General features: G+C 39.1%; 1 protein-coding gene across 2 annotated transcripts in view; it reads left to right on the forward strand.

The window, feature by feature from the left end:
* The window catches only part of DNAJB6 (DnaJ heat shock protein family (Hsp40) member B6), a 64069-nt gene that overhangs the window by 22600 nt on the left and 24008 nt on the right, over nucleotides 1-17461 (forward strand). For both annotated transcript variants that reach the window (XM_074574138.1, XM_074574137.1), the window contains exons 6-8: nucleotides 3993-4124; nucleotides 5089-5230; nucleotides 7309-7379. In XM_074574138.1, the coding sequence (XP_074430239.1) occupies nucleotides 3993-4124; nucleotides 5089-5230; nucleotides 7309-7379 (345 nt within the window). The remainder of the gene's footprint in view (nucleotides 1-3992; nucleotides 4125-5088; nucleotides 5231-7308; nucleotides 7380-17461) is intronic.

A 17461-nucleotide genomic window follows, 5' to 3' on the forward strand; every position in this document is an offset into this window, starting at 1 on the left:
TCGCATCTTTTGAGTAGTATTCTGCAATTGGATTATGTTGCTGAAAGTGAGAAAATCCTGTTTCTGTATTGGAGCTGAGGACTCCTGAGGGGGGCAGGGATCATGACCTACCTCATTTTGAGCTGCAAAGAGATATGCAGTATAGTTGTTGTTATCTGACTTTTGAAGTTAAATTCTTTCCTTGTGACTACAGAAAAACAAGGTAGGATTCCATGGTTCGCAGTGAGATGCTTTACCCAGAGGAAGTAGACAGTTGTTGCATTTGAATTAGCAAAGATTTTTCTAAATAAATTTTTTTGGAAAAATTACCTCTAATGTCATTTTCTGGTGGGTTTGTTAGTATACGTTGTCTTGTGTTGCTGGACACTTTGTGTTCCTACCTTCACATAAACTTTTTGGCTTCTGTAACTGCAGGCTTCCTACCTAGTAACAGCAAGAGTCCTGAAGTCCTTCATTGCATCTCTTTTTTGGTAACAGGTTACTGGGAGTTCTTTGCTTAAGCATTTGCTTTTTCCCCCAAAAGCTTCACGTCATCTTCTGTTGTGGATAGACTAGAAGTCTGTCTCACTGGCTTCCTTGAAGTTTCTCACCTTTAGTTCTCTCTTGATCTTTGCTGTTCTGACAGCACCACAAGTTTTGTGTCAGAAGCGTGCACGGACATTTCTGTTGAAACTGAATCTGATACTCTGTCCTCCCATAAGCTTCTGATAATACCCGGATTAGAATAAATTGTGGATTTATCTCTGAACAGGAGATAAATACTGATACTCTGAGGTAACACTGGTCTAGCATTTTGGTTTTCTGAAGCTTTAAAGTTATATAGTACTTGCATAGTATTTTTCCCTTTTTAGAAAGGCCTTTGCTTGTGGGGGTTTTTTTTGGTGCCTAGTTTTGTTGATCTGATATGCTTCTAACATTCAATAAGAAAATTACATGGATTGTAAGTTGCGCTAAAATGACTGTCATAAGAGGAATCATTAAAAAACTTCAACACTCTGACATCGTGATATTCACTGCATTTGAACTGTTCGGAAAAAGCTATCTATGTGGAAAGGTTATTGTGCATGGAAAGGTTCTGCTAAATTACAGAAATAGACCTACCAAGCTAAAATGTTATTATTTTGCTGAGTGGTACTATTAATCATCCTGATTTAGGGACTAAAAGCATAAACAGTGTCTGAGTAGTTGTGAGGTTGCTATATTAATGTGTGTTTGGTGGTGGATACAACAAATGATAATGCAGAAGTCTCCTGCTGCCTTGTCTCCTCAATGGTTTTGGCATTATTTGTTTTAAGCATGCTGTACCTGGATGGCTGTCAGGATAATAAGAAATATTCCCTAACGAAAGTCCTACCCATTTTCCTGTCTCTGCATAATCCATCTTGCTGAGCATCCTGCAGTCCACTGCAGAAGACTGGTTTGAGTATTTCATTTACTGGAGGGAATTACTGGAAGAGGACTGGAGGATTATTAGCAGGGCTGCTAACAGAAATCACCTGCGGCTAGAACACTTGCTAATGTGGAGTGCTGACCTCTTTCTTTGGTGTGTAGGGTTGCCAAAGGCTAATAAGGCAGGTCCAAGTCTGGGTTAGGTTTTTGTGGCTAGGAGTAGGGAATAATCCATATAGAAGCTGGGTTGATAGCAGGGATCTCTGGGAGACACTGTGATCCTCCCTTAAAACCCATTGTGTTTCTGCTGCTGCTGTGCCGAGGAGGAGAGATTCACTTGCAGATATACTGATGTATATACTGTGGAGGATGAAAAACTCAAAAGCTTACATAGTAGGTTGTTTTGTTTTTATTTGAACTCCAGGTAACAAGAAAAATTGGACTATAAATAGAAAGGTTAACAGTGGGAGTAATATAATATAGATCACTTGTACACGTGAGTGAATGACCTTCATAACTAACTTGTGAGTCACTGTAGCGAGAATAAATTGGACTACAAAACAATTAACTGCAGCGGTTTTACTTGCTAGCCGATACGCTAGTCTGAAAAAAGCTGCCTTTTTTTAAATGGGCGTAGTGCTTGTTTTGGAAATAGTCATTTTGGTGGTAGGTTCCCATATTTCCATGCCCAAGTATTGGTTTAATTTCCATTGTTTTAAGATAATAACAGGTCATCTTTGTACTGAAGAAAACTTGTTCTACATTGAAGAAAAAGCACAAAACAAAAAAATGCCTGAAGTAGGGAAAATAAAAAATCACTTGCTTGTCTAGTGTATGTAAGGTAAAAAGTTAGGTCGTGCCTTATTTTATTCAAAAACTGTGGAAGCTAGGGGAAAGATAGGGTTATTTTTTGTTGTTCTTGGCATTTTATGTCTTTGCTGATGAGAGTATATGTCTGAACCTCAGCGGCTGCCTTTGTTCCACATAAATACATTGTGACGTTTCACTTTTGTTAAGTAACTGCACATAAACCAGATGGTAACTAATGTATTTCTGTTATCTTGCCGATTGCTTTAGTATTGTCGCTATTGCATTAACTGGGTGATTTATCATAAATCAGCTTGGATTTTTGTGGGGGTGCCAGAAGTGCAATAAATACTGCATTTCTGACCTTCAGTTTGTCCATTTGTAGTTCTGAACAGTCATGCAGTTATAAGAGTCTTTCCCTGCTTTCATACTTCTGTTGCTCCTATTGCCAGTATCTACATTTTTCAGTAAAAGCTTATTCTGAGCAGTGTTTCAAACTGTTATCTTTTAGCATTGAGTCCCCACTTGTCATTTTGTCAACTTTTACAACACTTGTACTGTGAGAGTTGTGATTGATGGAGAGCGTAGTTGAAGTTACAAACCTTTCTGATTTTAATGCAAGTGTTATGTTTATTGAGTATCTGTTATTTGATTGCAATTTTAAATGTTGCTCTTCATTTTAACAGCACTAGTAAAAAGCATTTCTCAGACAATTCTAGTAATAACTATTTCTTAGGAAAATGTGGTAAAATAAATAAGGATAGCTTGTATAGGTGCTTTTTTTATTTTTGAAAGAAGCTATTGTTTTCCTGATGTGGATGGAGCAGCAGCCCTTCTGAATGACATTACAGTTGTACTTGAATTTGAAATAGCATTTTATCCATGACCCCCTTTCTCTATTTCTCCCCGCCTGCCACTGCTTGGTGGGGGGCCCCTTTGGGACACTGCGTGTAAACCTCCATACTTTGCTGCCTAAATGTGCATTAGAATGAAGTACCTAATGTGGAAAGTGCTAAAATAAACACTTTGAACACTTTATGAGTCATCAGTCCCTGGCTGCTGTTTTTATATTTCAATAATTGATATAACCTATCTGGAAGTTACTTTTAGAGCTCTCATCGTGGTGATCCACAATAAATCTTGAATAGAAATATGTTAGAAAGTTCAGGTACCTGTGTGCAATTTTATAAGATTTGTTAAACTCGAATTCTAGGAGTAATTTGTCTGTAGTGCTACTCTTTATTGTACACCTTGGAAAACCTTAGTCTGACAACAGGGAGTTCTGTAGAACAGCTGAAGGATTTGCATGGTGGTGACTGGGTGTGTAGAGATCATGATTATGCATCTGAAGAGTGTTAAATCTGTCATACGCTAACTGGCTTGACATAGCTTCAAATAAATACTGATCTAATTTTTTATCATACCTCCAGTATATTATGCTGTATGAACGTGTGGTGGAAATAACACTATTTCTGTAGCTCTTGCCACTTCCATTATATTGAAAAATATAAGAACACTTACTTTAGATTTATCAGTTTTAATACTAAACAGCTAAAATAAGGAAATCAACTACTTTTATAATTATTTTTATGTCCAAAAGTGAGATAGAATTTAGTCCAGAAGGAGCATAGGAATTGCCTTTTTGGTGGAGAGTTTAGTTCAGTAGCATCAAATATTTCAAAGGAAAAATCTTATCTGTAACAGGAAATTTCTTTTTCTAATGAGGAATCCCTAATGATTAAATACAGAATCACTCAGTAATATTGGCCTTTTAAATGTTGTGTTCTGTTTTGTAGAAGATCCTTTTGAGGACTTCTTCGGGGGCAGGCGGGCTCCAAGGGGAAGCAGAAGCAGAGGCGGTGGATCATTTTTCTCTGCCTTCGGTGGATTCCCTGCTTTTGGAAGTGGTTTTTCTTCATTTGACACAGGTAACTATCACAACATTTAACAAGGAATGCAGTTTTGGTTCACAAAGGATCTCAATATAATAAGCAGATAAATACTCTTTTAAAAGTTGCCTACTTCATTCAAGAAATTCTGAGGCTGGCTTTTTTGTTGTTTTTTTTTCGTTTTGTTTGGTTGTTTGTTTTTTTTTTTTTAATTAAGCTGTTCTCTGTGAAGTCTGAGTGTAAATAAAACTATAGTTACAATATTTGGTCTACCTGAAAGTTCATGAAAAGTAAACAGAACTCTAAAAAGTAGAACTTTTTATGTTCTTAATTTTGGTGCTACAGTTTCTTTGTAGCCTTAGAATTGTTTTAATTCTGTTTCCTTTTAGGTGTTGGGGGTTTGATGGCTTTTACTTAGGTCCTGAAAATATCCTGGAAAAATGTGTGCCTAAAATCCATGGTACTACTTAGTATCGGTTCTGTCTGGGGTAGTGGATTTGAATGCTGGTGTCTGTATCTCAGAGGTTGCCGAGAGCTGCTGGTAGTCAGCATCCTTTCAAGTGTTAAGATTCTGGGTATTAGTTGGATTGTTAGCGATACAAAACTTTTCTATCTGCTAACTCAGGGCATCCCAACACCTACATTAAAGCAAAACATCAGACTCATTAAAATTATTAGCTTTACTTTGAGTGGAAAGAATGATATAATGGTTGAGTTCAGCAAATAGGCATGAACGCCTTTTCTTCATGGGAGGAGGTGACAAATATTTTTTTTGGACAATGATATGCATTTGGAATCTGAATTATGAGTCCATATGGGAGAAATTGATGGGAGCCATCTTTTATTCTCACACTGGTGTTTATTGCCATCGAGTCACTGATGCTGAGTTGATGCAGCCAGCTCAGGGCATCCTGAAGCTAGGATGTAGTCTGAGAGATGATAAATTTGGATCTGGCAGTCATGCAAAACCACATTTTTAATCAAGTATCTTCTTTTCCAATAGGTTTTACTTCGTTTGGTTCGCTGGGACATGGAGGCCTTACTTCATTCTCCTCTACGTCATTTGGTGGCAGTGGGATGGGTAACTTCAAATCGGTATCAACCTCAACTAAAATAGTTAACGGCAGAAAAATTACTACAAAGAGGTAAGTGATATATTTGTATGAGACTATATGTAGAGACATATATAGCTATAAATACACGCATATAAATATACAATATGTATGCACATAAATAGAATGATAAGTATATGTATTTTTACTTTTGATGTTGTAGTCATCACATTACTTGGATTTCTCTGAATGCTTAAAAAAAAATTGAAAAGCGTTACTGGGTTCTCTGACTCTTCTTGGCATTGCTGAGTTTACATAAAGCTGCAGCATGTGAACGTGGGGAAGATGGTGTTTTTTGTCTAAACTGTTGATAGTTGAGGAGGGTTCAGATGTGTAAGACATGCTTTCAGAACTGCCCTGATGAAAAATGAGGGTTGCAAGTTGTTTGCTGTTTGGAAGGCACCTGTCAATGGAGCTCTTCCAGGCCTTCAGGACCTCCTGTGTAGTGATGCATCTTTTACTATGCTCCTTGAGTACTGTCTGCCAAGTCGGCTTGAGCTTCTGGAGGAGAAAAGTGCACTTGTTTTCTGTTGATCATGAAGCTTTTAATGTTATGAGTCATGAAATGATCTTCCCTAACATCTGCTCTAGTTTGCTTTCCTAGGCAGTATTTGAGAGAAGTTAAATGTTTGTATAAAAAGTTTCAAATACTGTACACAACATACCTTCTCACCATTTCATGCTTGTGATGGGGAAATTACTGCATTTGGGGAACCCAAATATTAGTTAGCTATAGAGTAATCTACATGGAACATCACCATCAATAAGTTACTGAACAAGTAGTTAAATGTAATTTCAATACTTCATAAAAATCTACATAAAAGCAAGGGAGACTCGATTTTTTTGTTTGGTAACTTGTGTCCCACACTTCAAAGTGCAAATGTTCTTCTGTGTCCTGTATACTGGAGAGATCCTGTCATCTTGACCTCTTAAATGCAGCCTTTGTCATCACATGCTGGTGTGGTCATGACACTTTTCTGTGAGTGTGTTCCAGAAAAATCTGAGAACTGCCCACTTTTGAGGGAATTGTATGAGGTGAGAGAGACCAAAAAAATTATTTATGCAAAAGAAAATAAGGCACTATGTTTTAATATTAAAAGTAGGCTAAGTCAGGTATGTGGCTATCATATCTTTTGTTATCATATTTGGAAAGCGGATGGAGAAGCAAGAAATATGGTTAACCACATCTAGGAAGGCACATTTACTATCTCCGAGACGTCCTGTTACTTTTAGAATGTCTGCCCACGAGGTAGCTAAGTCTAAAGGAGAGTCATATCCTAGCATACCCGATGAAAATCATCTCCGAGTAATATTTTACTTCAGGCAAGAAGACGTTCCCTCTGGTTTTAGTTTGGGTGTATTCTCCTTAATAAGTCTGATCTCCAGAAAAATTTATATTCATTCATGTAATTTCCTTATTTGAATCATGAGGGGAGAATTCCCAGGTAATTAAAACTTATGCCTAAATTTTAACTGTTCTAAAATTAATTTAAATATTCCTTATCTTCCCATTTCTAAAACAAGAAAAAAAACCCAAAAAAACCCAAAAAAAACCAAACCCAACCCCAAACCCATAGAGCTCTTTAATAATCTCCCCTTCCAGTCAGGGATACTTAGATTTTGCAATGTATATGCTAGGCATAAACTTGGTATACAGTAGGTCTCTAAACTAATTGCTCTGATCAAATTAAAAGTGCATTAAAGACGGTCTTGCATGCCTTACATCATGAAATCTAGATCTAGAACGTTATGCATTTAACAAATGGGATAGGTGCTAAATACAACATCAAGATTGCACAGCCGATCTGTCAGAAGACATTTAGTTCTAGGTAATAGCTCATAGCGTCAGTACAGCTGTGACAGTGCATGAGGTGACAGCTCTAACTGTGCACTCCACAAACTGGAGGACTCAAACTTCCAGAAAGCAATTTTCCTGCTATAAATAAGCAATATCAGCTTCTACGCTGTTAAATACGAAAGCTTGCCAACTACAGTTGCATCAAGCAGGCAGTACTCTGTTACAGGTTGTTATCTAAAAGCCTAGGTCTGGTGTATATTTTCAAACTGTTTCCAGTGCTTTAAAACTGCTAACTCTGTCTTTTGTTCTACAGAATTGTTGAGAATGGACAAGAGAGAGTAGAAATCGAAGAAGATGGCCAGTTAAGGTCGCTAACAATAAATGGTAAGGAGCAGCTGCTACGCTTGGATAACAAGTAATTCAACGCACGCATTTAACAGAAATTTTAAGCTATAACAGCCACCATTTGAGGATTGACAGGAACATTTTTTGAAGATTTCAAACGAACTCAACTTTCTGTATATCCATACTTAATCTTAAGTAGTATAAATAGCTCACCGAAGCTCGTATTTGTCATAGACTTTTGAGTTTATTGTTGGGACCACATGAATTGGACCATTTTTGTCCTTAAAAATGTTGTAAATTTCTGTATGCACTTTTCTTTTTATTATATATGATCAAGGTGAACCATGATCCTTCAGTAGTGCTAGGGCGAGATGTACACTAACACTAGCATGAATCTTGCTTTTTCCAATCTGTTTGAAATGTGAGCCAATTAGTAGTTTTAAGTCTGCTGTGAAGTTAACATTTCCAGGATAACCTTTTTAATAATTTCAACTTTTTTTTAAATGTTTAGTAGTGAACAATGTTAATACATTTCTGGTAATGCATTTCTGGTTTAAATAAATTAAGGATGTTTTCTAGTTGTGCATGAATGCAGACAACTTAGTAAGTTTTGACAAATGTTTCAATGTGTAATGTAAGCAAAAGGTAAACAAAAGTGAAGCCAGTGAGCTGGGTCTTTTGTCACTTGCTAAAAAAAAAAAATATTCAAAATGAATAAATGCTGATGTTTGTGGTGCATTCTTTCATGAATGGCATTTGTAACCTTCTTGTGTCTGTGTGTGATTTGGGCAACTTGGGAAAACAGTGCTAACAGTGCTTTTTTTTTTTTTTCTCCTACCACCTTTTTCTTCAGTCTTAAGGATGAGGGCCTTTTTTCTTTCCATATGTTTTCTTCAGTGTTCCTGAAAACATGACATTTAATTTCTTTTCTAAACCTGTATCTGAAGCACCTATTTTTAAGGAGCATTCAGAGGCTGACTCTCTAACTCCATCTTTTGCCCTAATATATAATTTTTTTTATTATTTTTTGTCTAGTCCTAAAGTAACTCCCTCTGTTTAAAAATAAAAAAAATTTTCTAAAGCTCTAAGTTCTGAGATTGCTTCAAAAAATAATCTGTAGTGAACATAAATATACAGGAAAAATCTTTATAATTAAAAAGGCTTTCTGAACAATGAGATTTTTTTGCTTATTTTGAGAACAAACATAACTGCTTTGGAGAAAATTTGTACAAAATTATTAGGGTTAAAATCTCTTATTTTTACTCATCAACCAAAAATCTAAAGCTGGACGAATGCCTTCTGTTAAATTAATGGCGTGAAGCAAAGTGTTAATTTGTAGCTAAGACCAGATTTTCGAAGTTTAGTGACAGATGACTTGATTTCTGTATGTCACAGAGAAAGCATGCAAATAAGTATTGGCCTGTGTTAACACCTGCCAGGCTCTGAGTAATTCCATGCATAAATCACGGATGTGCAGTTTTTAGCTGTGCACCAGCTTTGAACATCTGGCCTTCACCAAATTCTTCAGGGTGGCTTCGTGGTTTAAAAAAAAAAAAAAAGCATGGTGTTTTCAAATAGTCACTTAATGCCTTCTTGCTGAACACCATCTGCTTTGTACTAACAAATGCGTTGATTATTAAATACATCGAAAAGCTTCGCTCTTGTTCATCATGCAGGAAAACCAAGTCAACTTAAGCCAAACCAACAGTCTAGCCAACTGCTACAACAGAGTTCATATTTGCAGCAAAGTCAGTGTATCTTACGTTTGTCCCTTTACCGTTAGTGCTAATTTCATAGAACCAAACAAAATAACAGGTAGAAGAAGAAACAAATACGTACAATAAATATGTACCTAGGTTTTGGGACTGCAGAAGTTATGTACCTTTTCAAGTTCTTTGCAGATTTCTTGTTACTTCAGTGTTGTGTTTTTGGTGTAGAAGCACAAACTCAGTTTAGAACTAAACAGTGTTTTCTTGTCAATGCTGTTTTTTGCCTTCCCCATGTATGTTACTTCTTGATCCAGATAACTAAACAGACAATTTATTTCAAAATCTGGCTTTGTTGTGATGTTTTGAGTTATTAAAAATGTTAATTTATATTTATAGGACACAGTGTGCTCCTTTAAGTTATGTAAACTGTAAAAAGTGCTTCAAAATTGGTTAACCAACTCAAATAAAATTAGGACAATCTGGAGTTGAGTTTGAATTCCTTCCTGTGGATACCCATAGGTTTTATGTTAAGCTGCCAAACTTTACCTGAGATTAAAATAGAAGGTGATCTTCTTTAATGTTTAAATTACCTAGCTTGAGTTAAGAACACAATTATGATAGCTGCTAGTGGCAAATCTGTAGCCACATGCTTGCCTTAGATGGTCTTACCCAGAAAAGTGCGGTCCTTCTCACAGTATTATATACAAACCATTCCCTCCAGGGTTCTATCATGAAATCTGTTAACACTGTAAATTTGCTGAAGACCCAGTGTTTTGGGTAGTCTCTCTTCTGTCTTCAGATCCCTGAAGCTGGTTATTGTCAGAGCTGGAGAAAATGCAGCATTAAAGGGCAGCGCTGCACTTTCTTGGTAGAAAGAGAAACTGGCAAAACGCAAAAACGGACAAGAAGAAATGAGTCAGCAGAAGGCAGAATTCCTCAGTAAAGATTTCTGCGGTAGTAAGCAGATACCCACACCCCAGCATTTGAATAGGCTGGTGGTTGAACTGGGTGGATACATGGACTTGGTCAAAGTATACAATTGGACTGGCAGTTCCAGATGTAAAAAATCATCACCTCCTTACACTTGACTAAGCCTAATAGTCTCCACCTGTTTCAATATGTAGAACATTTTTTTTAATAACACCGTTCCTTATTCTTACGTCTAACTTCATTTTTACACAAAATGAATGCTCATTCTATGTTTACTGTAGATCCAATTTAGTTTCTTCCTATTATGTATTATATATTTAGACATTCTTAATTGTGCTGCTGAAATAAGTTTCTTTTCTCTCAAACACACTTACTAGACTGCTCTGAGAACTTCCATGTCATTCCTTACTAATAAGTAATATGCATGTATGTACAAAACCCACTCACTAGAAGTAATGGATCGTCAAAGGCAGCAAGTTTCCTTAAGCTTCAGTTTTGGCCAAAATTGCACAAAAAATAACAGAAAGAAAATCTTAATTCAAGCAAATTTTAGGCATAACATGCGCAGTGGCCTGAGGTAGCTTTCAGAAACAGGTGCTGTTTGGTTAAAAGTACCATTTCTTCATACAGGAGGGATTAATTTTGAATGTTTAGGGACACCATCCAGTTTAAATTTAGCTTCCTCCAGTGGTTTGGAAAAACGAAGATGGAGTTTTTGAACCTGCAAAGTCACTTACTCTTTCATGCTCTGCCTCAAAGTTCATTGGTAGAACACAATAACTTTGTAATGCTTTTTCTTGGTGCGAGCTCTTTTTGGTCTCTTGTGCATGGCGGTAATTTCAATGCAATACACTGTAACACGAGTTTCTCTTTAGATTGCATGGCACCTACCCCTGTCACTTGGCTTTGCTGAAGAAGTTTGGGATTTTGCCTTAGAATGCTTCACACTGCAAAATTGCTGAAGCTGTTGTAGTTCTCGGTGCTTACGATGCCTCCTCTGTTGGGAATCGCAGGTGGTGGTTTGTGGTGTAAGTGACAAAGCCGCTCTGCAGGGCGAGCGTACGTAGCATTTGTGAGATGTATACTGTATCAGCTTGCGATTAATTGACGGACAGAGTCTTAGAATACTGAAAACAAGATTGGAAAAGACTTAGAAAAACCACCCACTATCATCTCTACAGAAGCCCAAGGGTTTTCTATCTCTCTGTTGGTGGCTGTGTCCAGCTGTCCCGGTTGCTTGCCTCCTGGGCATTGGCGTGAGCTCTCAGTTTGTCTTTTGGATTTAGCTGTGCTTTTGTGTTTCGGACCATCTCTGGGATGGTCCGGTGATAAAGAAAATTAGATTTTATTTTTTATTTTTGGGAATGTGAATTCTAGTCCTGAATTTGCTTCTGTTTGAAAAGTGAGCTTGTTTCCTACTTTGCCTTAGTGTAATCGGTGACTGTAACAGGATAGTGTTTACCTCCGGGAGGGCTGCGTTGCAAAATGAATGCTCCAGCTGAACGACGCTGATGGTCGGAGAACTTTTCAAAAGCACTCGATGCTACTGCAATACTTCAACTTAGTATTAGAATTCTTGTTAAGTTTTTCGTGAAGCTTTTCAAAAGCGCTTTTGGAAAACCTGTCTCTTTGGTCGTGGTTTTTGGATGTCTTGGTATTTAGGCTTATTTTTAAGTCATGGTGTTCTCCCGAGGCAGTTGCGATGCAGACATCAGTAATCTGCCATTCAGCGTTAACCCGGACTTTGAAACTTTACTTTTTTTAACCTAAGAAAAAGCAGTTTGTTTGCACTGTCTGCTCCCTCTGCTCTTGTTTACTTTGGGACTGAATTGTGACTACGGGCTTGTTTTATGAAGTACTCAACATGGACGGTTTGGGTTTTCTTGTTGTTATTGCTTGTCTTCAAGTGGTTGTCTTAAGTAAAAAGCCATTTATCTTCCACCCGAAATGCTGAAATGGTCCTTATGTTGCAATAGTGTTGGAACGAACCAAATCTACTTTGTTAGTGTTACAAACTGTACCTTTTGAATTCATCTTTATAGTGGGTTTAATGCCTGATCTGCTTTGGTTTTGGAAAAAATGCCTTGAGTTGGTTGTTGAGCGAAGTGGCGCTACTGAAAAGTTCAAGCAGTGGATGGTTGGTTTATACTCTGCCACGTAGGTCCTGCTTTCACAGAATAGTAAGCCTCACTTTTTAGATGCTGCTGTCAGATTAAAAAAAAAAAAAAACCACCAGAAAATTAAAATGCTGTGACCATCTGAGCTGTAACGCTGAACCTATGCAAGCTGACTGCTGATTCAAACTCATTGAAACTTCTCTGAAAACTGTGTTCTGGCAGACTTAGCGCTGGGTTAGGTGTTATCTTGCTTCTAACAGCTGGTAGAAAGTTAATTGAAAACCCACATGAGTACTATATCCCCTCTCATGCTTACTGTGTCTAAAATACGCGCAGTAGTTGGGATGAGATAGTACCCAAATCGAAAGCCATGAAGTCTTGGGGCGAGGTAAATTGCACTGGTGGCCTAAGTGCTAATTACCTTCCAAATAAATGAAGCTAAAGAATTCCTGCCTGAGATGATGTCGGCTTTGAAGTGTAATGGCAAGGATTAAAGTATATTTAATTTAGAAAGTAAAAAAGTTTTATTGAAAGGATGCTATTAAGTGGAATTGTCTCTTTAGTTCTCTGGCTTTTTCAATAATGCTGGCTTTTGCAGCGTAGTGAGTTCATTTTGAAATCACTAAAAATAGATCATTTTTCAGCATGACTTAAAATTGACAATCAAGAAAATAGATTTTTAGAGGCTTACGGTAATAACTCTTAAAACTTTCCTTTGCTCTATAACTTATCCTCTCTTTCAGCTATTCCTTTCAATGCAGCCAACTTCGAATGAGCTTCCTAAAAATAGAAAAAGCCCCACCCCCGTAGCTGCCAGTTTACCAGAGGTCGGAATAAAGCTGAATCCTTTCATACAACGGAATGTTAATTCTGAGAGAGATTAAATATTAACACTTTGTTTGTAAAGACTGCAGTAAGGATGCTAGCTTTTATGTGGTATAACAAACGACATGGTACGCTGAGGCGGCTTCAATTCCTCCTTTTATTGACTGGTAAAAATCAATTATGAAATCTCCCGCATTGTTTCTTATTTGTAAATTTATTTGAATGAGTTCCTAGTATGGGAGAGGAATCCAGCCTGGGTGACTGGTCGTAGAACTCCAGTTGTGGAACACACATTCCTGATGGCCAGAAGGGAGAATTACTTTGACGATGTCTGTAATGGAGTTGCTTGAAGCTGTTGCCAAAACAGCTAAAGATTCAAAGCAGCAGCTCTGGAGTAGGATTATTCTGTCTCGGGTGCAGTCACAAACTTGACTGAAGTGTGGTCCAGGAGGGGAGTGTACCTGGAAAAAAAAAATCGTAAGCTCGCAGAGGCTTTGACACATCTGGTAGAGAAGCTGGGCGGATCCAGCAGCCTTTCGGTCTCTCTCCAGAAATACAGGCCGTGTCTGTGTTAATCTTTGTAACTGATATACAGGGTAAGATTAACTCCTTTATTTATCACACATTTGCATAACTGTCACCAGAGCCGCATCTGGCAAACTTTTTCCCTAGGCATGTGGTGGCTGCCTTTTGCTCCGAGCAGCACAAAACCCAGTACAGAAACTAAATCCGAACTGGTCATTCTGTTGCAGTATTTTACTCAGCAACGGAGTGCTGCGTCTCGCCTCTGTGAAGGGGCGTGTTGCGTGGTATCAGTCTCTGTCATTCTTCTGCCGAAGGGAGCTAGACTACGGATGTTGTAAAATTGCATTGGACTTCTGTATGGAAGTATTTTTGGAGGAAAATGGAGAAAACTCACATGGCCAAGGCTCAGCCTTTAGTTGCATCTCTCTTAGCCAGGGTGGGAGGTCTGAGCCTTTTGTCTTCAGAGGACTTTGGACAGGCTTTTCGTAACAATACTGCCTCGCATCAGAAGGTACTTTATTACTTTGGTTTATTTGGACTTGCCCTGCTAAGTAGTCACTCGGACACCTCCCACAATTAGTCTGCTAATCTTGACGTATCCATTTCTTACTACTGGGTGTTCACGGGAAATACGGTCAGGTCTTTATCACCAAGTGTACAGCACTTCAATAACGAAAGGGCGTTATTCAGCTCATCCGTACGAAGTGGGCACTGGATGTTCAGGAGAGCAGTAGAGAGCTAGAAGTTCACTTTAAGCTGTTGTGGACGCATCTGGCGTTGCCTGCAAGCATGAGTAATGTTCTTCATGAACCTTCTGCCCTCAGTCTTTGACTGAGTTCCTGAATGAGTGCAAAGAGGTGTAAGATTTTTCTCTGGCGGCGTTCACGTGCTGAGTTAGGACAACCACCAAAATGCTTCTTCCATTACATACCCCTAGTCCTTCTTCCATCTCTTCTGGGCTTGGATGTTTTAGCCCCAAGAAGAAAGGCTAATCTTAACATCCTTGATAGGTGCGATGCTGCTTCTCAATGTAACTTGCAGGGCATGAAACCAGTAAGGGTTTCCTTACTGGAAGCAGGAAAGCAGGAAGCAGGAAACCAACTTGGCCTGTTTTGTGCTGTTGACATAAGTTTCGAGGACTATTTTCCTCATTTGGCCTTTGCCTTCCTCATTGGGAAAACCTGATGAGGAGTTACTGCAGTGAATACAGAAGCGATGGGCATTTGCCCCTTCCCTGCCGGCCCCAGCTCCCTGCTGCTGCGGGGGCTGGTTTCCCTGCCAGCCCAGGCAGGGGAGGTGCTTCTGCAGCCTGAGGGTGGTGTGCCAAATTCCAGTTTGATTCTAAAAAAAATGTGTACGCCACTAAGATAAAACCGTGCATATTAAAGGTCGCCTTGTTTGGAAGAAGGGTATAAACATTTGTATAAAGCTAGACAAATTCAAATGGGAAGATAAACATACATTTTTAACACATGGGTGACTAACTGTTGGAAGAACCTGCCAAGAGAAGTATTTTCTCCAGCTTTCAGTGTCTTAGAAGACTAGATTTCTGAAAAATATGTTTTAGTGAGAAGTAAGTGTTCGGGCTCTAGAGAGAAGTAGCGGAAACCCGTGAGCCAGGGGCACAGATCGAGATGCCACGCGGGGCGTAGTGTTCCTTCAGGCCTTCCTTCATCGTCTGCGTCTTAGCCTCTTCCCTCCCTTTCCTCCTGTGTTAACGTTAACGCCCACGCCATGCTCTCTTCCCATGGTTTTGAGACTGGGGGGTGCTTCTGTGGTGAAGGAGTCTGGGGGATGGTTGGGGCTGCGTGCGGGGGCCTGGCAGGAGGCGCAGGTGGCTGGGAAGAGAGGAGACACCCCGTGCACGTAGGGCACACATGGTGTTGCCTGATGACTGTTGCCCTAAAGCATCCAGTTTGGGATGTGTAGGTGCCGAGAGTGGACTTCATGTGGGAGAAGACATTCTGGATCTATTAAGGTAAGTAGTTGCTTTATTGTAGTGGACAAATTGGGTGTTTAGTGACGAGGAGGAACCAGGGCGAGGGCCGTGATGACTGTCCCAGGGCGTTTGGTTTGGAATTTGCATTGCAGTGAGCCCTTGTAGATCTCCTGTCTTCTCACCCACAACAGACTGTAGAGCTTGAGAGAGCCTAATTTCAGCTCCTGAGATGAAGATTAGGAGTCTCCTGTTAATGAATGTAATGTTATGACAAAGATTCATTTGGCAGAATGAACTATTCATTTTCTTAAACGTGGGCAATGTTTTAATGATGTAAAGTTTTTATTTTTAGCGTGTGTTAAATCTTACGTGGACAGCAGTATGCTTGTTTTGAATTTTGAGTGACTATGATGAAAAAAGCTGGCTTTTTCTTAATTGGATCGTCTTTGGTAGTGTGCTAAATGCCTAAGACTGCAATACGTCAGAAAAATATTTCTACAGGGAACAGCCAGAGAAGCGTCTCCTACAGGGTTTATGCGCCTGAAAAAACTGTCTGTAGATGCTTACTTGGGCTTTGTGCATACCCAGAGCTGCATTTGTTAATCAAGTTTATTTCTAAGAGAAGCCTGAGGAAAGGCAAATTCCTGGAATTACAACTCTGCAGCGTTTGGGTCATATAACCATCAAACATAGCTTGGAATGAAACCAAAACGTAAGCTCTTGTATGGCCAAGTCCTGGTATCTCTAAGGTCCTTCCTAATTTTCTGCGGAAGGCACCCGTCTTGGAGCGTGCTGGAACCCCAGAACCAAGCCTTAGTTCTTCTACGGTCACATTAACCGTGTTTTGAGATCTAAATATTCAGCCCTCAAAATAGCTTTTGTGCAGTCTCCTTGCTGTACAAATAATAAAAACGAAGCGAAAGCAGCGCGGCTTCACCAGCACAGACGCAGCTCTGGTGGCAAGGAATCTTGTGAAGGGAAAAGCAAACAAGCGTACGTGCCCCACTGCTCTGCCCTTTCCTGCCGTAAAAGAAGTCTGGCACAGAAATCTTCCTCTAGTTGGCAAAGTGCATAGCCAGTGTACACCATGTACGCGTTGACTCTTCGTTAGCAGAAAACCACTTCAAAACTCGCTATTTTTAAATGTATCGGAGCTGTAACTTGGCAAAGCAAAAGAATTATATCTTTTTTTTTTAATCCATATTTTCCAAGGAGCTTCAAAATCTTTGAGTTGCATCCCAACTCAAAAGCGGATCCTATTTCAGAGTTAGGAAATGCCATTCTGTTCTCTTGTACAGCTCAAGTCCCCACTTACATCGCTGGAAGAGACATCCCCAGGTGTTCTTAGGCGAAACGCAGCAGTTTCGCTAGAGAACCAGGTAGAAAATGGCAAAGTAAACGATCATTTTGACCGCTGTTAAGTAAAAAGAAAATTATGCATCCTTTACTATGCCTGTTCGTATTTTTGAGCTGTTATATTGATGCCAGCTGCTGCTATAGGGTGTATAAGCTGCAGTGTCGGTTGCAAGGAGGCTGTCTAAGTAATTACTAAAGTATTTCTGAAACATTGGTATTGACTAACTTTTGATCCACCTCGAAAGTACTAGCCCGAAAGAATTGGAAGATAGTCCTGTTTGAAAGGTTAAAAGAAAGTTGAGTAATTTGTCCTGAATCCTTCCCATAGCAGTTTTGTAGCCATTAATAATATCTTTATTGACAAATACAACTCTGTCGTGAAAAGTGTCATAGAACAGAAGGGGAATTTTCAAGTACTTTCTAATGCAATGAATAATTGAGAAGATGCTTCTTGTAATCACTCCTTAAAACAAGAAGCTCGACCCAGGGAAATAAAACATTTTTCTGAGAAGACGCAGGTGCTTAAGCCTCCCTGCTCTTCCTGATGAACAAAATCAAGAACAAAAAGATTAATTGATTACTTTTACGTGGTTTACACTCTTCCCTCTCCTCTAGCGCGTGCTCTGAGATCACGCGTGCGCTTTGCTCCTGAGATGTTTCTAGGAGGAGATGACTGCATCCCTGCTAGCCCTTTTCGTAGAATAAATCAGGAAGCGGAGT

This window comes from Larus michahellis, chromosome 2, assembly GCF_964199755.1.
Source record: "Larus michahellis chromosome 2, bLarMic1.1, whole genome shotgun sequence".
NCBI lineage: Eukaryota > Metazoa > Chordata > Aves > Charadriiformes > Laridae > Larus > Larus michahellis.